Source organism: Cynoglossus semilaevis, unplaced genomic scaffold (genome assembly GCF_000523025.1).
Source record: "Cynoglossus semilaevis isolate Cse_v1.0 unplaced genomic scaffold, Cse_v1.0 scaffold1721, whole genome shotgun sequence".
NCBI classification, from domain to species: domain Eukaryota; kingdom Metazoa; phylum Chordata; class Actinopteri; order Pleuronectiformes; family Cynoglossidae; genus Cynoglossus; species Cynoglossus semilaevis.
The window spans coordinates 501,370-520,384 of NW_007585111.1; the positions used below are offsets into that span (position 1 = coordinate 501,370).

Consider the following 19,015-nt stretch of genomic DNA (forward strand, 5'->3'; position numbering starts at 1 on the left):
AAATTGTCCGTTCTGTCAAACAACTCCACAGCTCTGACCTGTAAAACACACTGCTGGAGAGAATAGGAGGAGGTGAAATGATTGAGACGGAGGGGTGGGGATGTGGGCAGCTTTGCTAAGGATTCACACTATGTGGCCAGGAGAGAGGGTGAAAAAATAGCATTGCATGACTTCCCTTCTCTTGGAATGCATCCAACATATCCTGAGAGAGAGAAGAGAAAGGAAGAATGTGTGTGTGTGTGAGTGCGTGTGTGTGAGTGAGTGTGTGTGTGTGTGTGGCATGCTGGCAGGAAGACTTTCAGCATATAAATATCGCATTACCACACATGGAAAAGCAGGCATCAATTTGAGCTTCCATTCGGCCTAACAAGCACAGGAGCTCCTCTCTGGAGGTCAGAGCGAGAGCTTACACAAAATGGAATTCCACAGAAACCAGCCCTTCCTTTAACAGATAAGTGGCTCAGCTTGCAGCTATGTGATGTAAAACAGAATGCTTTCTGTATTCTGGCCTGCAGTAGTTACACATCTCCAGCACCTTAATGTGCAGTTTAAATCTAGGTGTTACCTTACAACAAAAACAACAACAACAACAACTAAGCAGTCTGGTATTAATGTAAAGTATGCAACAAATCATGTTTACTGTTTACTAACATAACACCTACCTATCACCGCAGAAGGTGTTACAAAAGGATGTTTTGAACCCTATTTCATATAAAGTTATTGTTTTACTCAAGTCTCCAAGCCAGCCTCCAAAACTGTGTCTATAACATGCCATAAAAATCTTAACAGAAAAAGGTTTAGATACATAATTAAATACTCTGGACATTTAGTGGTCTCCCCTCATCACTTTTTGTCTGTGTACTAGAGGCAACTCTGCATGTGTTTTGTTGCAGTACTCTAATACACTGGGCTTTTTAAACTATTACTTACATTAACCTTAAAGAAAAAAATAAAAGTAGAAAATGCAGAGGGTAGCAAACTCACTTATAACTGCAGGTTATATTTTAATTAGCGCTGTCAAACTATAAAAAAATGCTTAATTGATTAATCACAATTAATCATGATTGATCATGATTAATGTTTTAAATTTGACAACAAAAAACTTTTTTCTGTATAGTGTATTGCAGGAACACAAATACCAATAACAAAGCTGTACATGTATGACCATTATTCCATATTTGAATGCATATAATGCAGACAATGCAAGATGTGTTCAAAAACTGTACATTTGAAATGCATTCCTGTTTTTTATTTGAGCAAATCAGGAAAAAAAAAAGTAAAATCAACCAAGATAGTCTGTTGTTCCTTCAGCCTTAATATGGCTTTTCACAGACAAGTCTCTCCCTTGTCATAACAGGAACACATGGTGTGACTAATAACACTGAGCTGCTTTACGCTAGTATTCCAATAAGCCGTGACATTGTGACAGGGAGCCAGCGAGCATGATGACAGGATCCTGAAACTAAAGTAGCAGAATGGAATTCAACCATCACTCAATATTTATTTATACATGTGCTTTTTCTATTATGACATGTCAGCAAGTCTTTTGTTACCACTGCCATTTTGGTGTGAGTTGATCTTGTAATAAAACTACAGGGAGGTTCTGATCAGCAGACTGTCACTAAATGACCAGTGATGAATGTGGAACCTGAGACCGCACCAGGGAAACTGCTAGATAAATCCATCCAGTACAAAGCACGTCTGGAATATGTTCATATCAGTCATACATACGTGCCAGGGGACCTGCTGTAAATGGCAGCCCACAAAAGACCCCAGGTTAATAAAACCGGCTTATCTGTGAAACATGAGTTAGCACAGGTGACATACTGCTGCAAAACCTTGGCCAGCGAGGAAACTGTCACACTCTAATTCATTTATGTGAACATTGCATCATCAGAAAATCATTGCGTTTTCTTTTTGGATTGGAGAGTGTATGATGAGAACACATACACAGCAACACTGAGCCACTGTTGTCTTTACAGCCATTTCATATGAAATCAATACAACACTAAACAACCATTGGCTTAGACTGGCTTATGACTCTCCAGTATAGATCAGACTTGTGTTCACACCTAGTTGTGTGGTCTGCTGAGTAAAGAAAGAAAATTACATCTCATTTTGAAGGAAGACTGAGTCAATTTTTTCACCTTGGGAATCAGTTGATGATGTAATGCACTCTCTCTGTGTGTAGTCACATGCTGATGCTTGATCAATGTCAACTTCTCTGTGAGCTGAGACTGATGAACATCTAAAAAAAATATCTAAGCAAGGACTTACTATACTTTTTTTACCAAAACAATACAAGTACTTTGATTCATCACAAATCAAAATACTTGTATTGTATTGTTTGCTGATACCAAGTACCAATAGTGTTCAATAAATCAAGGGTGTCCAAATTTTTTAGCTTAGGAGCTACCTGACCAGGCTAAAGTAACCTACCTACATTCAAATGTTAAATATGTTTACTCATATAAACCGTACATCCATGATATATCAATTATATGTTGCGGTACTTTTATTTATATATATGTGGCACAACTGTGGAAAAAGGGGAGGATGTCACATTGAGGACATAAGTAACATTTTTATGAATAGTTTCCACAGCCAACTGAGCAGAAAGCGGACAGAGCTTTAACATCAACATTGTATTTCTATTGAAAACACTGTTTGGTGTCTGTCTGATGAACATAGTCATTGAGGAGCACTGTTTCAGTGGTGTAGTGTAAACTCCCCATCTAACCACTGTGCCTCTAATGAGAAGAGGTGTCTTCAGGTCTTTATTTAACTGCTCGTATCGTAAAATAACAAGTCTTATAATAAGAACTGCCCCTGCCTTAGTGCCTGATGTTAAAATTCCTCCAAACTGTTGACATCATTGACCTTCTTAAATAATCAAACCATAAGGGCAACGAGACACTGAACTGCAGTAGGGAAACAGTTCTGTTCCACCAGTTAGCAGGCGCTTTATAAATCAATATATCTGCAAAGATAACATTGTAACAGCCACCAGCTACATTTACCCACTGATTTAGATGCGTCATAATATGAACTTCAAGTGGTCAATAGTAAATAAGATTAAATGAACTACTGAATAACTTGTTAGTGTAAGAATTTGATTAAATTAACTAATTTATATATTCATATTAAATTCAACATGCAGACTTATATCAGTCCTGTTTAACACAATGGATTAATACCAGCTCAGCGATGCATGCAGGAACAGACACTACCTGCTGTATGTCAAAACACATAATACCAGAATTTAATACCACAGCAGATGTGTTTGCATGACTTGGTTTCTATGCTCCATTTTTCTCTATTTTTTTTTTTTTACCAAACCTCTCCTTCACAACACAAAGGTAGCATTTTTTTATGTGTTATGTATTGAATTCTTCCCAACACGCCCCTGCCCTCTGCTGCAAGCGGGTCAAGCATATCTCTCAAACCACTGCTGAGTGAGCACTTGGGGGTAGGGTGGAAAGACAGAGCACAGATCATAAAGGCTGGCCAATTATCAGCAGAAAGAGGATGCTGGGGAGGAGTGAGAGATTATGGAGAGAATGGATCAATACACCAGTCCGTTTCTAATGAGGGAATGAATTGGTTCAAGTAAAGCAGATGGAATTCCTGTTCTGCCTTGGGGTGGTCTTCCTGCACTGTCTGTTAACACAGTAAAAGCTTCTCTGGTGCTTATTTGTCCAACTGCACTTCAACAGGGGAACGACTGCTATCACAACAGATCGGTGACATTCTGTGTTTTCAGCATTTATGGCATTCTGGCATAAATGTCACAGTGTTTCCCTCATGCTTTCCTTATCTACCCACATTACTGCCTTCTCTAAATATTTCACACATCACCAGGGGCAGATTTAGAAGAGCGTGAAGAATAATAGCTGTCTGTCCTTCACCATCCCCCTCTAACCACCCACAGCTGCCAGCACAGGACAGTAAATCCTACACCTCACCCACTCAGGCAGCCCAGCACCTCAGCTGTGTGCTAATATGAACAAGCATAACACACACATCTCTGCACTTAGAAAAGAAAGAAAATGGTCTCCAAATGCAGCACAATAAACAACTATTAGCTGCTGCCTTTTTAGAACATGTGCAGTTATGGATGGACTGACCAACTGTTCAATACTGTTACATGTTGTTTGGTAATGTTGCTCTTTCATTGTTGCTTCCCCATTTTCTACATTTCCCTTTCTTCTCACTGAGGGGCCTTGTGTAGGGTGGGGGGTGTTATTTATGGCTGCTCTAGACACACACACACACACACACACAAATAGAACCTTTCACAGGATGAAAGGGCAGTCACACTGCCTGCAAACATGATTTTACAGCCCTGGGTGGAACGAGTGGTGGAAGAGAGAATAAGAAGAGGGGAGAAAGGGGGGAAAGCTCTTGGATTTATGGTTCCCAGTAGTCGGAATTCAAACCATGCAGCAGCATACTTTTTAAGTAGTTTTATTCGTGTCCAAACTACAAAAAAAACCTTCAGAAAATAAGAACTGCTTCATAATCCAAATTGGGAATTATGATAAAGCGCAGTCAAAGATTCACAGAAATACAAGTTCTACATCCACAAAAGGATAATATCACTTTTCCACCACATGAGACCACTGAACATGTCTGTTTGGCCTTGTGTGAGAAGGCTTTTGCAGAGGGGCTGTTCAATGATTAGCTACGTCTGTACTGTATGGTATATAATATACTACACCAAATACACAGCTTTAGTGTGCACTATTCTGAGAGATGTAACTATTTCTATAGTGTCTACATTTCTTGCAGGCGAGGCTGCAGATTCTAGACGTCATACTAAAGGAAGAAAGAAACAAATGCCATAGTCTGCAGAGGTTCTGGCTCCTACAGGTCCTGTTATACTAATATGTTCAGAAGAAGGCAATGTGACAGAGAGCAAGGCAACCAAATTCAAAATAAAAATTAAATTAAAATAAAGTATCGTCCTTTGTTAGGCTCCTTTGTCAAAAGCACGGGGACACATTTTTAGATTTGATCTATTTTAAAACATAACTCCAACAACCTCTTAGAACAGAATGATGAAACCTGGTACATCTAAAAGGGCGGACATTGAGATAGTTTGATATTTTTGTTAATAAAGGAGGTGCTGATTGATGTTCTGGCATTTGACTGCTCAATGAATCAAGTAATTGTCTTCTAGTAAAGGCAGAGTATTTAATGTCATAAGACGTGTTCAGTGAAACAAAGACAGAGGAGTGTCTCCCAAAGACAGAGGGAAAACAGCAAGGTAATTGAGGCTAAATCTGTGTTCCACTGGCAGCAAATGGAACAGACTGACTCAATTTGTAATGGCTTAATCGGCAGTGGGAAGTTTTTTACACGGTAAAACTGCAATTAATTAACGCAAGTTGGCGTAAAGGCTCAAATAAACAGTTTATGAAAATTAGCAGTGCTGCCGATGGAGCTGTGCAAACTCACACGGTGTAGAATCCATTGTTACACTTTGGTTGAGGAGGATTTCTCACTCTTTCACCAGTGATGTCGTCCTTATCTATGAGCCATAATAACTTCATGGCTTTACATCGGCCTGAACTCTTCATATCACAGGTTATTACAGTGAGAAGTAACTGCAGCAATGAAGCTACAACTGTGGTGAATACTGCCTCTAGTGAGAATAATGTGAAAATTATAGTGGGTAGGTAGTTGTTCAATAATAGGTGTGGCCTGCCCTCTGTTGGTCGGACTCAATATTGCAATGACTTCTACCCTTAACAATGGATTCATCAGTAAAGTAGAGCTTTGAGCAGCAGAAAGTCTGTGTGTAAATAAATAAAAGTGCAAAGCTATTATTGTATAGAAGTTTTATTTTACTTGTCTTACCTTATTATCTGATTTCAGTTCATTAGAAAGAAATGTAACATGTACCACTTCACTGACCTGCTCTTTGAACTGCTCCTGGGATAAGCAGTCAGTCATGTGAACACATCCCAACAAGCAGCCAGTGGGGTAGTCTTTGGGAAACCTGGTCTCTGTGCAGAAAACAAGACGCAGTGAAAGAACGGTCAATAACATGCTCACACCGGCTTCAAGCAGTCAAAAACTGCAATATTTTAACCCTGACGATTTACTACTTCAACCTTTTTTATATATTTGTTGATACATTGCTTCCACCTCAGCAACTTCCTGAGGAGTGGGCTTCTTAGCAGCAGCAGCGATCCAAAGACGGCCTCTGTGTGACGTGTACCAAGTCCGTCCTTCTACCCTTGAAACACACACAAAACACATTTGATACAGTTATACTGTTACAATTTCTCCTCAGTCTTTGAGCAAGGGAAATACTGAACATTTTGAACGACCCCAAGCGGGCCAACAGGTTACAAATGATGCCTCCAGTGGAGAATGTCAGCACACATATGCAGGATGTTTTGGCTTGATTTTTGTGCGGTGACAGAAAAACAAACAAACACACCATTTGTCACACATCCACTGCTAACCTCTTAATGCCTTTGACCAGCAGTGAGGCCCACGGCTGGTGCATGCTGAGGCACCAGCCTCCATCAGAAATCTCCTGCAGCTCCTTGTCTTGAAGGCGCAGCCTGTTTCGTTCTTCACTTCCCTTCTCTTCTACCAAACTCTTTTTCTGATTCATGATTCCTCTGGGGGTTTCACTTGTTCTGATATTAACCCACTAATTTTAGTGGGTGGATTCAAAATGTACAGGTAAATTTCATGTGCTCTAATAAAAATAGCCAATAACTCATCCGCAGATGCAGAGAAATATCAACTAGGACGTCCTACCTCTGGTGCATCTTGCAATATGTTGGGATTGACCAGCCCCCGGATGTTGTGCTTTCCACTTTGTCTGTCAGTGTGCCTTGGAGACTTTGACATAGTGTCACTGCCCTTAGCAAACTCATCCAGCCTGTAAATCGAACAAAAGTCAAAAGAAAATAGTCTTTAGTTGAGAAAATACCACATAAATCTGTCTTCCATTTGAGTGCAGCGTGATTATTTTACTTGTTATAATACTCCGTGAGGTCGTTTCCTTCATCAATCACTTGTCTACCAGCAAAGTCCAAGGTAATCTTCCTGTCCTTGCGAGAGGCGTGGCGGATCGCTCGGAGCTCCTCTTCTTTTTTTATCATTTTTTCACGTTCACCAGGTGACAACCACTGGTTAGATTCCGCAGCGAAGTAATCAGACTCGTCATCAAGAACCTGTGTTCTCCGGACACTGCAAATCAGAAAACAAAATCAGGAAAAAATATCCTTCAACAGAAGTCTTTTTCTGGACTGTGTGTTTTTCTACAGTTTACCTGTTTTTGTCATATTCCAGCAGTTTCTCTTTATGTTGAACAGCTTTCTCCAACCCAGCCTTGATCTTAGCCTCTTGGTGTGGGAGGATGTCTCTTTCTCCAAAGTCTTTCAGTAACAAGAGAAAATTCATTATCTTGCTACAGTTCCAAATTCATCTAATTCTGGCATTGGTTTTTATTTAACTTTTGTCTTTTAATTCTCACCTCCCATGAGTTTCTTTCTCAGCTTCTGGCTTTTGTTCGAGTCTCTCTGTAGGATCTCTTGCTCCTCTTTTGTGCAGACCTTAATCAGAATAAAACCTTAGGTATAAGCGCCATATGATGTCATATTAAAATCCAAAGAATCACAGAAATAAGGAGTGTAAATATTTCATACCAGGCTGCCACAGAAGAGACAGGGTCCTGAGCCTTCTTGCTCACACACAATGCGACCACAGCTGATACAATTGTTGATTAGTGTATGCTTTTGAGCAAGGCACTCACAGGAATGTCGACCAGGCAGAAGGACGGCAAGCTTGTCCTGTCCCTCTTTGGCATAAAGACTCACAAATTTGTTCTTTTTCTTTGATGATGAAGAACTGTTAATGTTTTCTTGGGCCTATGAAAGCAGTAGATACAGTATTGTTTGAAACAAGTCAGGTGGTTTAATGTGCTGTCAGAGATTTCACCTTGATGTAAATGAACTTAATGTGTCATTATTGTATTAACCAACAAAGAAAGACCCACTGAACTCAAAGAGAGACCCAAACCATGTGTACTCACTCTCATCAAATCAATGGGGGTTTTGACCACTTCTGGTTCAGGTTCTGTTTGGTTCACACTCAATGCTTCCTGCCTGTTACGACCTTTGCGTTTAGACTTCTTCTGTGTGTCTTTAGTCTGGTCCTGTGGATCTAAGAAAGGAGTAAATATGAAATCAAAATTCAGATGACATTAAAAAACATGTATGTATCTATCTATCCATCCATTTAGCCATCATCTACTACTTATTCCTTTTCAGGGTCGAAAGGGCACCCAAGCCAATCCCAGCTATCACCGACTCACCTTTATACCTATCGTCAATTTATAGTGTCCAATCAACCTACTCCCCTAACAAAGCACACACGGTGAGAACATGCAAACGCCATAGAGAAAGATCAACCAGGAATAGAAACCAGTGCTCTTCTTGCTCCACAAAAATAAGGAAACTTCACACTTGACATATTGCCACAAGTAATATCAGTGCATGTAGCTATGAAAAGTGCTCAGATTTTTTTTAATCTTACCAAAAGGAAGAGATTCTTTAAGAGGAAAGATAGCCACAGGATCTGGAGATCTTTGGGTCCTCTTCCATCTGCTGAGGAGCTGGTCTATGAAGTGCCTTTTCTTACCATCTGCACCCTGCAGAAGGTCTATCAAGTATTCCTCGATCTCTTCCGCTGATTCGATGGACAGAATGTATCTGGATGACAACACAGTGACTTTGGTGTAGTACTGTAGTACAAAGAAGGATATGCTGTCCTTATTGGGCTACATTTGGTCACTAGTCTGGGTAATTGTGTGCATCACTGCTGCTAAACTACCCTGTGTATGTTTGCAGGTTTACTCACTAGATGATGTGAAAATTACAGTATACTAGTAGAAGGCTTTCAAGCACGCAGCTTCTTTTGCCGAGAATGATTTAGAAATCAAGCTGAATATTTTAGGTGGTTTGAACGCACTATCAAAGGAGCAAAAACAATCGCATCTTTAGGAGTGGGAGGAGTCTTGGCAAATATTACCGCTATAACTAAAACTCTTGCATTTAAATACTTTTTGTCTGTTGGGTTATATCGAATGATTTGTTTGTTATCACCATTGTGGTGCGTGACAGTGTGTTTGATGTTGTGATGTCCTGTCATTCGGCTTTCTCGTACAATGAAACATAATCAGACTGAACACAGAAACAACAACAACAACAGTAAACTACGTATGCTGTACAACTGTAATGCGTTTTTGTCATTTTGTTATGAATTAATAATGTGCATTCATGTAAATGTGTATTTTTATTGGATGTTATTATATAATGACGTGAGTGAGACACTTCTTATATCAGTTATTTCTTATATATGTATAAATATGTATTTATCTATCTTTGCATAAACAGAGGTGGATAAATATATTTCAACGCGTCTGGAACTAAAACTGAAATAACACATAATCGTATGTGACGTATTTACTTTGAACACGTTTCCCCATCACAGCATGACACAGTAAAGGCCTCCTATACGCAGTCGGAATCATTTACTTTCTCATTCGTTTCTTACTTTATGATGTCTTCACATGCTTCCAGTCCGAACTGATGGTGTAACTGATCCAAGCACCACTGGAGCAAAGCGTCCGACATTCTCATAAAGAATGACTTTAAACTGTCAGACGAAATGACAGCGAGAAGCTTCGGCAGGAACGAATTTCCATCCGGACGAATAACCACGTCGCACACATTGAGTGTCAACACAAAATCTGTTCCTGTAAAACACAACTGAGGAATAAAGGTTCCTGGCTTGTTTTCACGGTTATTTTATTGTTAGTTATTCAAATTTGCTTGTGTGTATGATAATTATAGATGCCCCCCCCCCTCCCCCCCCAAATGTTATATATTGTAAATACGCGTGTTGATGTCGGTGTCTGTTTAAACTGTGAAGCACAGGGAAATTCACCATCACCATCATTTATTTTATGTTCACAATAATCTGGTATTACCCAAAATAAGTCTCTCTTAAGAAGGTAATCAGAATATTTTTTGTATTAACACACTGAGTCACTGGTGTTGTTGTGAGTTATGATTTGTAATTTTGTCATGAGGAGCTAAATAGGGAATGAAAAGTAAACTCAAACACACGTGATGCAAAGACAACACAGACGACAAGAAATAAATGTTTATTAGCTGAATGTTACAGTTTTAAAAAACAAAGCCTATAAAATCCTTGTGTTGTCCTAATAAGAAAATTATTAAGAAAAAAGGTAAAAGCAAAAACAAGGTTACATTAGTTCTGTGGTGGCATCAACATCACTGCCCTGGTTTGAATTTAGTATTTTGCACAAAAGATTTAATGAAACAGGAGATATTGTGGCATATATCATACATGGAATACTAGTGAGTATCTTCACTTGATAAACTGTCATAAGTACACATGTATCAGGCTTGACAAATACCATTAATTCAGCCTTACTATAGAGTTTTTAAAAAGTTCTTATGAGTAAACATTGATGATTAGTGCACTAATCTATGTCATAAAAAGGTTATTAGTTATTAGTAAACAAGTTATCTGATTAATAAAATGCTTGGTTACGTAAACCACTTCTTTCTTATTTGAATTTCCTTTTTTTCTCTCAAATAACTGATGTTTTGATTTCTCTAAACTGAACTGGATTTTTCTCTTTAAATGGAATTTGTATTTCACACCTTAGTAACCTCTTCATTATTTCATTAGCCAAAATGCACATGTATCAACTCTCACATCATAAATGGAAACAGTTTTCTTTTCCATATTTTAACAAACTCCTTTATCATAATGAAGAAATGACTTATTCAGTGCTTGGTGCTGACATCAGCATTACAACAGTGCACAAGAATGTAACAATTGAAAAAGCCACGAGACAAAGCCTGTCAAGGACAGCTGCAGCAAATTTCCAGTCGTTGCTCACTAATTTATCCTTGTCCTGGTCATAAAACTGTCTTGCGATGTAACGAACCTCTTCCAGAATCTTGACCAGCTCCGGTTCCTTTCCTTGTGCCTTCTCTCCTCCATTTAGAAGGAGCATTGCATCTTCGCATTTTCCTTTTTTCTCTCCACTGGAGTCAGCAGGCGTGGCAGGTGTAGAAATGGGAATATTGAGTTCCATGCTGCTCATACTTCCCCGTTGAGCCTTGTCGCCAGGAGACTGTCTTCGACCTTCACCTGGAAGCTTCATGCACAGGAATCTGGGACAAAAGTCCAGCAGGAGGACACGGATCTTTCCGATCCAAAACATTGATTACAGATTACTAAACAAGACTCTCATCAACCGTGCATATGCTTAACTTTTAGCTAAAAAATGTCATAAAATAAACGTAACCAACTTTTTCTGCAGAGCTGCTTTTATATCTGGTTAACTAAATACATTTTTGATGGATTGTTTTCCATGCTCTGAGTGACTTACTTAATTAATTATTAATTATTCATTAATTTGAGTAATTAGAGGTTTGTGAGATTAGATGCTTAACATTTAGATGTAATATCGGACAAGTATAAGTATAACAAACTGCTCTAATTCACTTACAAAGTGAGTCCAAACTTGTTTACCAATAAAATTATTTTGGATGGTCTGGTAGCTATATTAGCCTAAATTATTTGAATTGAACTGGGTGATAATGTTTTATAATGTAGGTAAACATGACAGGAAAGTTGCATCACATAAAACCTACCCATTTTGGCATTGAACATCCTCTCGGGTCATGATGATGAAAATGTAAAACCACAACTGTTGCAGCCACTGAGAGCGCAACAATGACCAAGATGACAGCAAAGTACTGAGCTGTTTTAAAGACAACAGAGGAGACACTGAGATATAGAACATTCAGTCTCTGAATGCAGCGAAATACACCAGAAAACTAAACAGTACATTTTGCAGCTCTGCGCTCTTTGTGTAGTAGACATGTAGTAGTAGAGTGCAGTAACTGCTTACCGATCAAGGGCACGGTGTCAGAGGACGCAGGTATGACCTGTGCAATAAGGAGCATGAAGACAACCATGGAGAGCAGGACAGTGATGCCTGGAGAACAGTCAAAAAGTCAGAAAGTCAGAAACAGGAACACAGTAGTTGGAACAGGAACAGTACTGTTAAAGTAAGTTCTGAAATCAAGTCCATTCATGCTGTAACCAATACATTTCTGTTTTCAGGTTGAGAACCATTGGACTGGATTTCTGTGTAGTGAATTTATTTTTCTAGATTTCAATACTTGTTTTCTCAAACTGCTTTGTGTGTGTGCCTGTCTGTGGTGTCTGTTTCCTGTGTGCATCTCAATTGCAGCCGTTTTCTCTTCCTCAGTTCCATCTGAAGGAATGCACACATGCACTAGCACAGCTGCTCTGAGCCCTCCTGTTTGAATGCATGAATACAGCTGTAACACAGAGCTCTAAAGATTCACAGGAGGCACAAGCTGCATAATTTTACAGGCCGGCTCTCTCCATTTCCTTTACACTGTAAAATATGTATGTTGCACATAACACTCTCGCTGTGACAGTTGAAAAGTGCGCAACCTTTTTTCCCTCTTGTCTTGTCTGACAGTCAGTTCATCAGTGTATGTCACAGAGCCCGTCTGACAGCACAAGTGTAAAGACGTGGACACAGTCTAAGAAGAACAGCAGGAAGAAATGCTGTCTGAGGAAACCACTGCAGGTCACAGAGGTGGACAAAAGCTGTCAGACTAATTCATTCCCAAGTGGGAAAAGTACAGATGTGCTGAGCTCATATCTAAATCCCACAGTGTATGTTTGCTTAGAGACCTCTTAGTGAAGAAAGTTTTTTAGTGCTATCAGAGGATTATGTAAGGTTGTTACAATGACCGTTTGGTGTCAGGTGTCAAAACATCAGGAACACATTTAGTTATGCAGTTGTGTTTTTTCAACAACCAAACTCAGCTCCAGGTCTTTGATGTCCTTGGATTTGTTTTAAAGATGTGTGATCCCTAAAGGGAATTAATAGGAAAAGAGCCAAACACAACACTCATGTCAAACTGATTAATCCCAGCAGTAACTAAGAAAGGGTGGGATACACTGTAGTGTAGACCAGGGTTTGCCAAGGACCCGTTTACAAACCCACAGACAATGCTACAAAATATGTAAAGAAACATCAGCTTTTCTTACCTTCATTTACTATTTAATCATTATTACATTTGTTCAGCAAAAGAAAATTATTATCGAACAATCTTGATTACAGGCACAAAGCGCCAGGTCTACACAGATTATGACTGATTATGCTGCAGCTGCCACACCAGGTGGATTCAAACATTAGAAACTTGAGAGTCCAACTGTTACATTAATAAAAATAAAAATAAAATTCGTATCTTCCCTCCAATATTCTGAGGCACTCCTAGCGCCCCCTGGCACCTCCCACGTGTAGACAGTACCATCACAGGTCACACTCATACCTATTGACCAGTGTCTTTCTAAACTAACCTGTGTTTAAACCCTGAGCCTCAAAGAGAACACACCAAATCCCATTAGGCAAGAAGGTCAGTTACACTCTGGGGGTCAAATCGGTGATCTTTTTGCTGTGAGGCAACAGCACTAACCACCTACCTACACTTGTGGCCCATGACAACAAAACAGACTGACTCAAGAAGATTTCAGCTTTCTTATCTGTAATCTGTGAGATCTTACCCAGTGTGATCTTCTCCCCAGAGTCAGGAGGCAGGAGAAAGACCATGACGGCCATGATGGAGATCAGGATACAGGGCAGGAGAAAATAAAAGGCATAGAAAGAGGTCCGTCGTTGCATCACCAGAGTGAAAGTGACATCAACATAAGGTTCTGGACAGCACTCATAGACAGTTACACTTCTCTTCCCTTTCACATCTGTGGAGCCAAACAAAAATAACGCTGTATTTCGGTGTCAATGCCTCCAAAGACAACTGTATTTTTTTTCGGTGGTGCTTCTTACCGACAAGATGCCACTCTCCATTGTCAGTGTAGAGGGTGGTGTCTATGGTACCCATCTTCAAGTCCACCATGTGGCCATCGTATGTCCACGAGCCAAACTTCAGCTCACACTTTTGGACGTCAAAAGGGAACCAGCGCATATTCACGGAGCAAATACTCTTGAAGATCCCTGATGTGGGTTGAACCATCACCAAGCATTAATGTGTTCAGCTTTATTCAGGTTTTGGAGGAGGTCCAGTGCACAGTGTGCTGAGTTTCAAGACAAGCTTATTTCTGATGTGTAGATAATGTGACCAGTACACACTATTATATATATATATTTGTAAATATATTCGTGTAACGCTGATGTTATCTATAGATGTGCATTTGAATAAGGGCTGACTGTAAATAATTCATCATGTGTTTCAAACACATCAGCAGTCTGATGTGTCCAAATGCTTTCTTAAATGCTGTAGCAACAACAAATATGATTCCCTTTTTTCTAACAGTGTCATTGAGTGCAGTTAAACACTTACTGCTAGGTAAAGTAATTTTGATGCTGATAAATAAAAATCACTTGATTTTTTATGATGGTAACAAACAGCCTAATTAATAGAGCGGCCCACCCCCGAACCACCCATATTACCAGTGATGTATGTGTGGAAGTGGGGGAAAACACTGTGATGAGAGCCAGTAAAACTGTCCTTAGGTCTTCAGCGCTCACCATCTGGTTTCACTACACCAACAGCTTGTCTCCAAAGACACCGGATGTTGCTCCAGCAGCTCATGTATCACTGCTTTTCCCAAATGAAAGATAAAGCCAATGGTGCACGTCCAGGAAAGGTCGATGTCCATTTGTCAGGAGAAAGGCCTAACAGTTTCCAGATGTGTGCACATCCAGTGTGAATGTTTGTCTCATTTGCTGGTTCACACATATATAAATGTAGCTGTCTTCTATAACAGCTCAGTGTATGTATTTTTTCTCCCAGGACTGGGCGTTGGCCATTTTGTAATATAAAATAATTACCAGGAGAAATTGTCGTCAACCATAAACTACATTAAGGCTCATGTTTTTTGTGTTTTTGTATTGTGTATGAAGTTGTTTTGACAAAAATGTTTGTAACTTCATTTCATTTTTGTTTTTCTCACGAAAGATAAGTTCATTGTTGTTTCTGTTGCAGTTATAACAGATACAATTATCTCACTAGTTGCACATCTGCTCTGAATATTACCTCCGTACAGAGGGATTTAAAACACAGATCATTTTCCCACTGGAAATCGTTTTTACTTTTCACACAGTTTCTGCAGATGTGCAAATCACTTGAGAGTAAAAATTAATAAAGTTTCAAACCTGCATATTACAGAATTCTTTTTGTGTTTGTTTGAAAGTGGCGTGACACAGCTATGTGCCCCCTCTAGGCCCCACCTCCCAGATGGGAACCACTGCACTACAGTTTCAGGAGTCTTCCAGCAGCCAGATCTCTTAAGCTAAAACATCTATAAGTAGTGTTACCCACTAACAGTCATTGTTTTTGAATCATTTAAAGATGTACATCTTTAAATGATTCAAAAACAATGACTCAATCCAAGTTTCATCAAATAAGTAACCCTTACGTTTTTAAGAGTATTGACCTGAAAAGCACATCTGGGAATCTTACCTGGAGGAATATAAGTACAGTTACCAGAGGGGGCGACTAGGATGTTGGTATGGAACGTTGGATCAAACCTTTCATCAGCACTGGAAGACACATGGAGAGGCATCATTTTGATTTCCCAGTCATTTCTCAGTCAGAAGTCAACTAAGGTGAATGGAGGTGCTCTTAGGCCACTGAACTGCAGTATGTTGTGATACATGTCTCTCACGGTTGGTGCTACAACCAATGCCCACCTGTTGTAAAGAAGAATGTCTGGCGACCAAACTTGACTATGACGAAACCTCATATTGGTAACACCTGGATAGTTTTCTACATCCCACTTGAGGTTATTGTCTTTCCATTCCTGGGGTACAAATACACTTCATCATTAAGGAATTTTTTTATCCTTATCAGCCTCACAAATGAAGGAGTGAGTAATATTTTTGTTGTGATTCCTAAACTTTCTCCAAAAGAAAATTCTCACCATTGGCAGCCAAACATTGGCCGTTAAAATCTGGTTCTTCTCATTCTGTTGGAAAAAAAGGGTTTTTTATATTGTGTGAAAATCAAATATTGTAGTATACATTTCACTGTAGAAAGAGGTTTGTCTCACCACATCCATGATCTGCATCAGAGTGAGGCCGACTGTAACGGTGAGCTTGTCTGTTTCATTAGCGACTGGTCTGGACAGTGAGTTGTAATCACGCAGCAGGTCTTCGAAAAGTCTGGCTTCATTCGGTCCCTGGTGGGAAACTGGAGGATAAAGACAACAGTGTGAGTATTCACATCACAAATACCTGCCAGTAAAACTATATTTCAATACATATTATCATTAATATTAGTCACTTCCACAACAGCCTTGTGTGGTTAATTGTAATACCTACTGAGAAAAATTTTAATTTGTTATAAAGATTTTGTTTTTGCTAATATACTTTCACGGTCTTTTTCTTTTGTCTCCTCCTTATTTAGACACAGTAAACATTTGATGTTATTGTTTTCTTAACTCCACTGCCACGCCCGCTTTCAACATAAGTCCTGTACTTTGACTTTGTTTTTTGATTTTGTGGACATTTTTAAAATAAACCAAAAAGAACACCGCATGTTGTTTCAGCGAGCTGCGGTTTACAAAGATGTTTTGCTGGGGTTTTTTTCTCTTTTCTGAGCACAGAAAGCAGAAGGCTAACATATTCACTCATAGCCATAGAAACAGTTACAACAATGTGTGAAAGGCACAAGACCAGTGTTGCTGCAGGAACCCAGTACACAGAAACTTTTGTTTAAAGTTTTCTATTTTTGATGATGCTAAATAATTCATGGTGACAATTTGGACGTGAGTCTCTAATTCATGACACTTTGCATGGCAACTGCGGTCAGTATAGTGGATAAGTCTGACAGACTGACCATTCAGTCCTCATCAACACACGGTATTAACGTTTGTCCTGGGCCATCGGACAACATGTGGACAGCTGTCAGTGTACAATGGTCCCAGTCTTTAGATTCATCCTCAAAAATCCATACAAAATAGTTTGAGGTCCACATTCCAGAGTACACATAAAAGTACTGTGTTAACTCTATCCTCTGACCTACAGCGGTGATACTGCACTATCATACAGCTGCCACTACAGTAATGTAGTAATGGTTCAATTCTCATCAGGGGTGATTTTTTTAACTGCGATCCATCTTGGGCTCTAAAATATTTTAATGAAGTAAATATTTTAATTAGACGTCTGTTAGTAGTGTCTGAAGCTTTGGTTTCTTCACTCTACATGATCAATTTAGTGAATAATACTGAAAAAACAACAACATGAGGTTGATCCAACCTGATACCCAACATTTTCTACATTATTTTCCCATAACGTCCGTATTTGCAGAGTACATTTTTTTCGAGATCTGAGGAGAAATGAGAGAACTTCCTCTGTGAGTGACTGAGATTAGAAACAGATGTGGAAAACTGACCAGCCTGAGAGCTTTGAACAAAACAAACTTAAGTGTTATTCAGAGTAATGCAGTGTGTGATGTGTAACCGGTAATTCTGAAGGACAGAATAAAACAGGTTTTATGTTTTCAGCAGACACAGAAAGATAGCTGCAGAAATGTCACCTTTTGTGTTTTCTTGGCTGCTATATAGAGCATTGCTGTGAAGTATGTGTCTCTGACAGTAGCACTGATGTACAATCCATAGAAACAGATGCAAAGCAGATGATCTGTAGACTAGAACAGCTTGAGTGAGATGACAGAGCGTTAATAAAAGTGGTGTTTCCTACCTTTAACCAAGCAGACGGTAACAGCAAAGAAAAGGACCAAGTGTAGCTCCATGATGGACTGTAGGATGTGACAGAATTAAACAAGTCTCTCTGCACTCCAACTCACTTATGTAGTGAACTCAGTTTGCCATTTGTAACACTCAAACCCACTCACCCTGATTATAGTCTGGGGTGGAACTATAGCTTCCTATTGTGGGATGTGCCTCAACCCATGGGGTGGTCAAATATCTGGAAGTGTTTTTGTAACCTTCAAATTACAGAGGAGATGAGAAAATAAACACAAAACGTGAAGAAACTCTTTCTTGATTTTATGAGTGTTTGGAATTAATTATGCACCAATTAGTAAGGACTTACAATATTCGTTTTTCTTACTTATTAAACCTGTGACAGCCTAAATTGTAACAGAAAACATTCCCAACTTGCAGAAAAAAGAGTAATTTTCACAAAGTGAAGTCTTTACTGTTCTGTTGTTATGCTGTACTAAATGGAGAAGTACTAAAGAAAGGTGTGCATGCTGATGGTTTACATAACAGGATGGTGTTTGGTACACGTGGCACTAACTGTTATGCTTGGAGATAGAGACAGGTCACAGAACCGGCCTGAACCAGTTTCTCTGCCTGAATAATGAGGAAAACAGGAAAAGAATCCAAACTGTCAAAGTTTTTTCTTTTTTCTTTTTAATCATCTGGGCAAGATGAACAAAAAAACCTAACGTTTCTAGGCCCTGGACCTAGTCTAGGGACTGACAGTGTACACTTGCGTAACATTTCTAGGTGTTTTTTTATTAACGATAATTTGTATATATTGTAATTTTGTTCACATGATTCACATTCCAGTCCAGCAGGTGGGGGTAAATCCTCTTCAAGCTAGTGGCCAACAGCCTAGGGAACATCAACAATAGCAGAATAAGAAGCGTTTAAAGATGTCGGCTGAGCCTTTCTGTTTCTATAACGCACTTTAAACGATCAGTCTGTGTGTGTTTATGTGTGGCGGGAGGCGGCTTTAGTAACAAGAGCTGCAGAAAACTGGAGAAAGGAGGAATCACCGACTGCTGTCTGCGGAGATAAAGAAGTCTGAAGTAAAGAGACAAGAGTGGAAAATTACCATCAGAATACTTGCCCAAGACCCATAAAAATAAAAGACAACTAGATACGTTAGAAAACCGGAAGTGTCCCAGTG

At 39.3% G+C, this 19,015-nt stretch overlaps 2 protein-coding genes across 3 annotated transcripts in view; both read right to left on the reverse strand.

The window, feature by feature from the left end:
• The window catches only part of trip4 (thyroid hormone receptor interactor 4), a 48,153-nt gene extending 38,375 nt beyond the window's left edge, over nt 1-9,778 (reverse strand). Inside the window, exons 1-11 of one of the 2 annotated variants that reach the window (XM_025053565.1) lie at nt 9,583-9,778; nt 8,563-8,738; nt 8,060-8,190; nt 7,674-7,895; nt 7,502-7,580; nt 7,298-7,403; nt 7,000-7,215; nt 6,781-6,904; nt 6,477-6,670; nt 6,120-6,244; nt 5,920-6,011 (exon numbers count right to left, since the gene is read on the reverse strand). In XM_025053565.1, coding sequence (XP_024909333.1) covers nt 5,920-6,011; nt 6,120-6,244; nt 6,477-6,670; nt 6,781-6,904; nt 7,000-7,215; nt 7,298-7,403; nt 7,502-7,580; nt 7,674-7,895; nt 8,060-8,190; nt 8,563-8,738; nt 9,583-9,668 — 1,551 coding nt within the window. In that variant the 5' untranslated portion in view covers nt 9,669-9,778. The remainder of the gene's footprint in view (nt 1-5,919; nt 6,012-6,119; nt 6,245-6,476; nt 6,671-6,780; nt 6,905-6,999; nt 7,216-7,297; nt 7,404-7,501; nt 7,581-7,673; nt 7,896-8,059; nt 8,191-8,562; nt 8,739-9,582) is intronic. The other variant, XM_008337071.3, reaches the window with a different exon arrangement.
• A 242-nt stretch (nt 9,779-10,020) lies between these two features.
• Nucleotides 10,021-17,999, reverse strand: LOC103398445 (neuronal acetylcholine receptor subunit alpha-7-like). Its single transcript, XM_008337072.3, has 10 exons — nt 17,837-17,999; nt 16,186-16,325; nt 16,057-16,101; nt 15,827-15,936; nt 15,597-15,676; nt 13,961-14,128; nt 13,681-13,875; nt 11,984-12,070; nt 11,724-11,833; nt 10,021-11,272 (listed from the first exon to the last, which is right to left on the reverse strand). The coding sequence occupies exons 1-10, from the start codon at nt 17,886-17,888 to the stop codon at nt 10,844-10,846; spliced, it is 1,416 nt and encodes a 471-aa protein (XP_008335294.1). The 5' UTR covers nt 17,889-17,999; the 3' UTR covers nt 10,021-10,843.
• Nucleotides 18,000-19,015: the final 1,016 nt, after the last annotated feature.

What these genes read in the sequence shown, in the direction of transcription:
- LOC103398445 (XM_008337072.3), bottom strand. Translation starts at nt 17,888, where the DNA reads ATGGAGCTACACTTGGTCCTTTTCTTTGCTGTTACCGTCTGCTTGGTT. An exon ending in CCAATGTTTGGCTGCCAATG is followed by an intron (nt 15,937 to 16,056) that starts GTGAGAATTTTC and finishes TTTGTACCCCAG; the next exon opens with GAATGGAAAGACAATAACCT. An exon ending in TGGAGAGTGGCATCTTGTCG is followed by an intron (nt 13,876 to 13,960) that starts GTAAGAAGCACC and finishes TTGGCTCCACAG; the next exon opens with ATGTGAAAGGGAAGAGAAGT.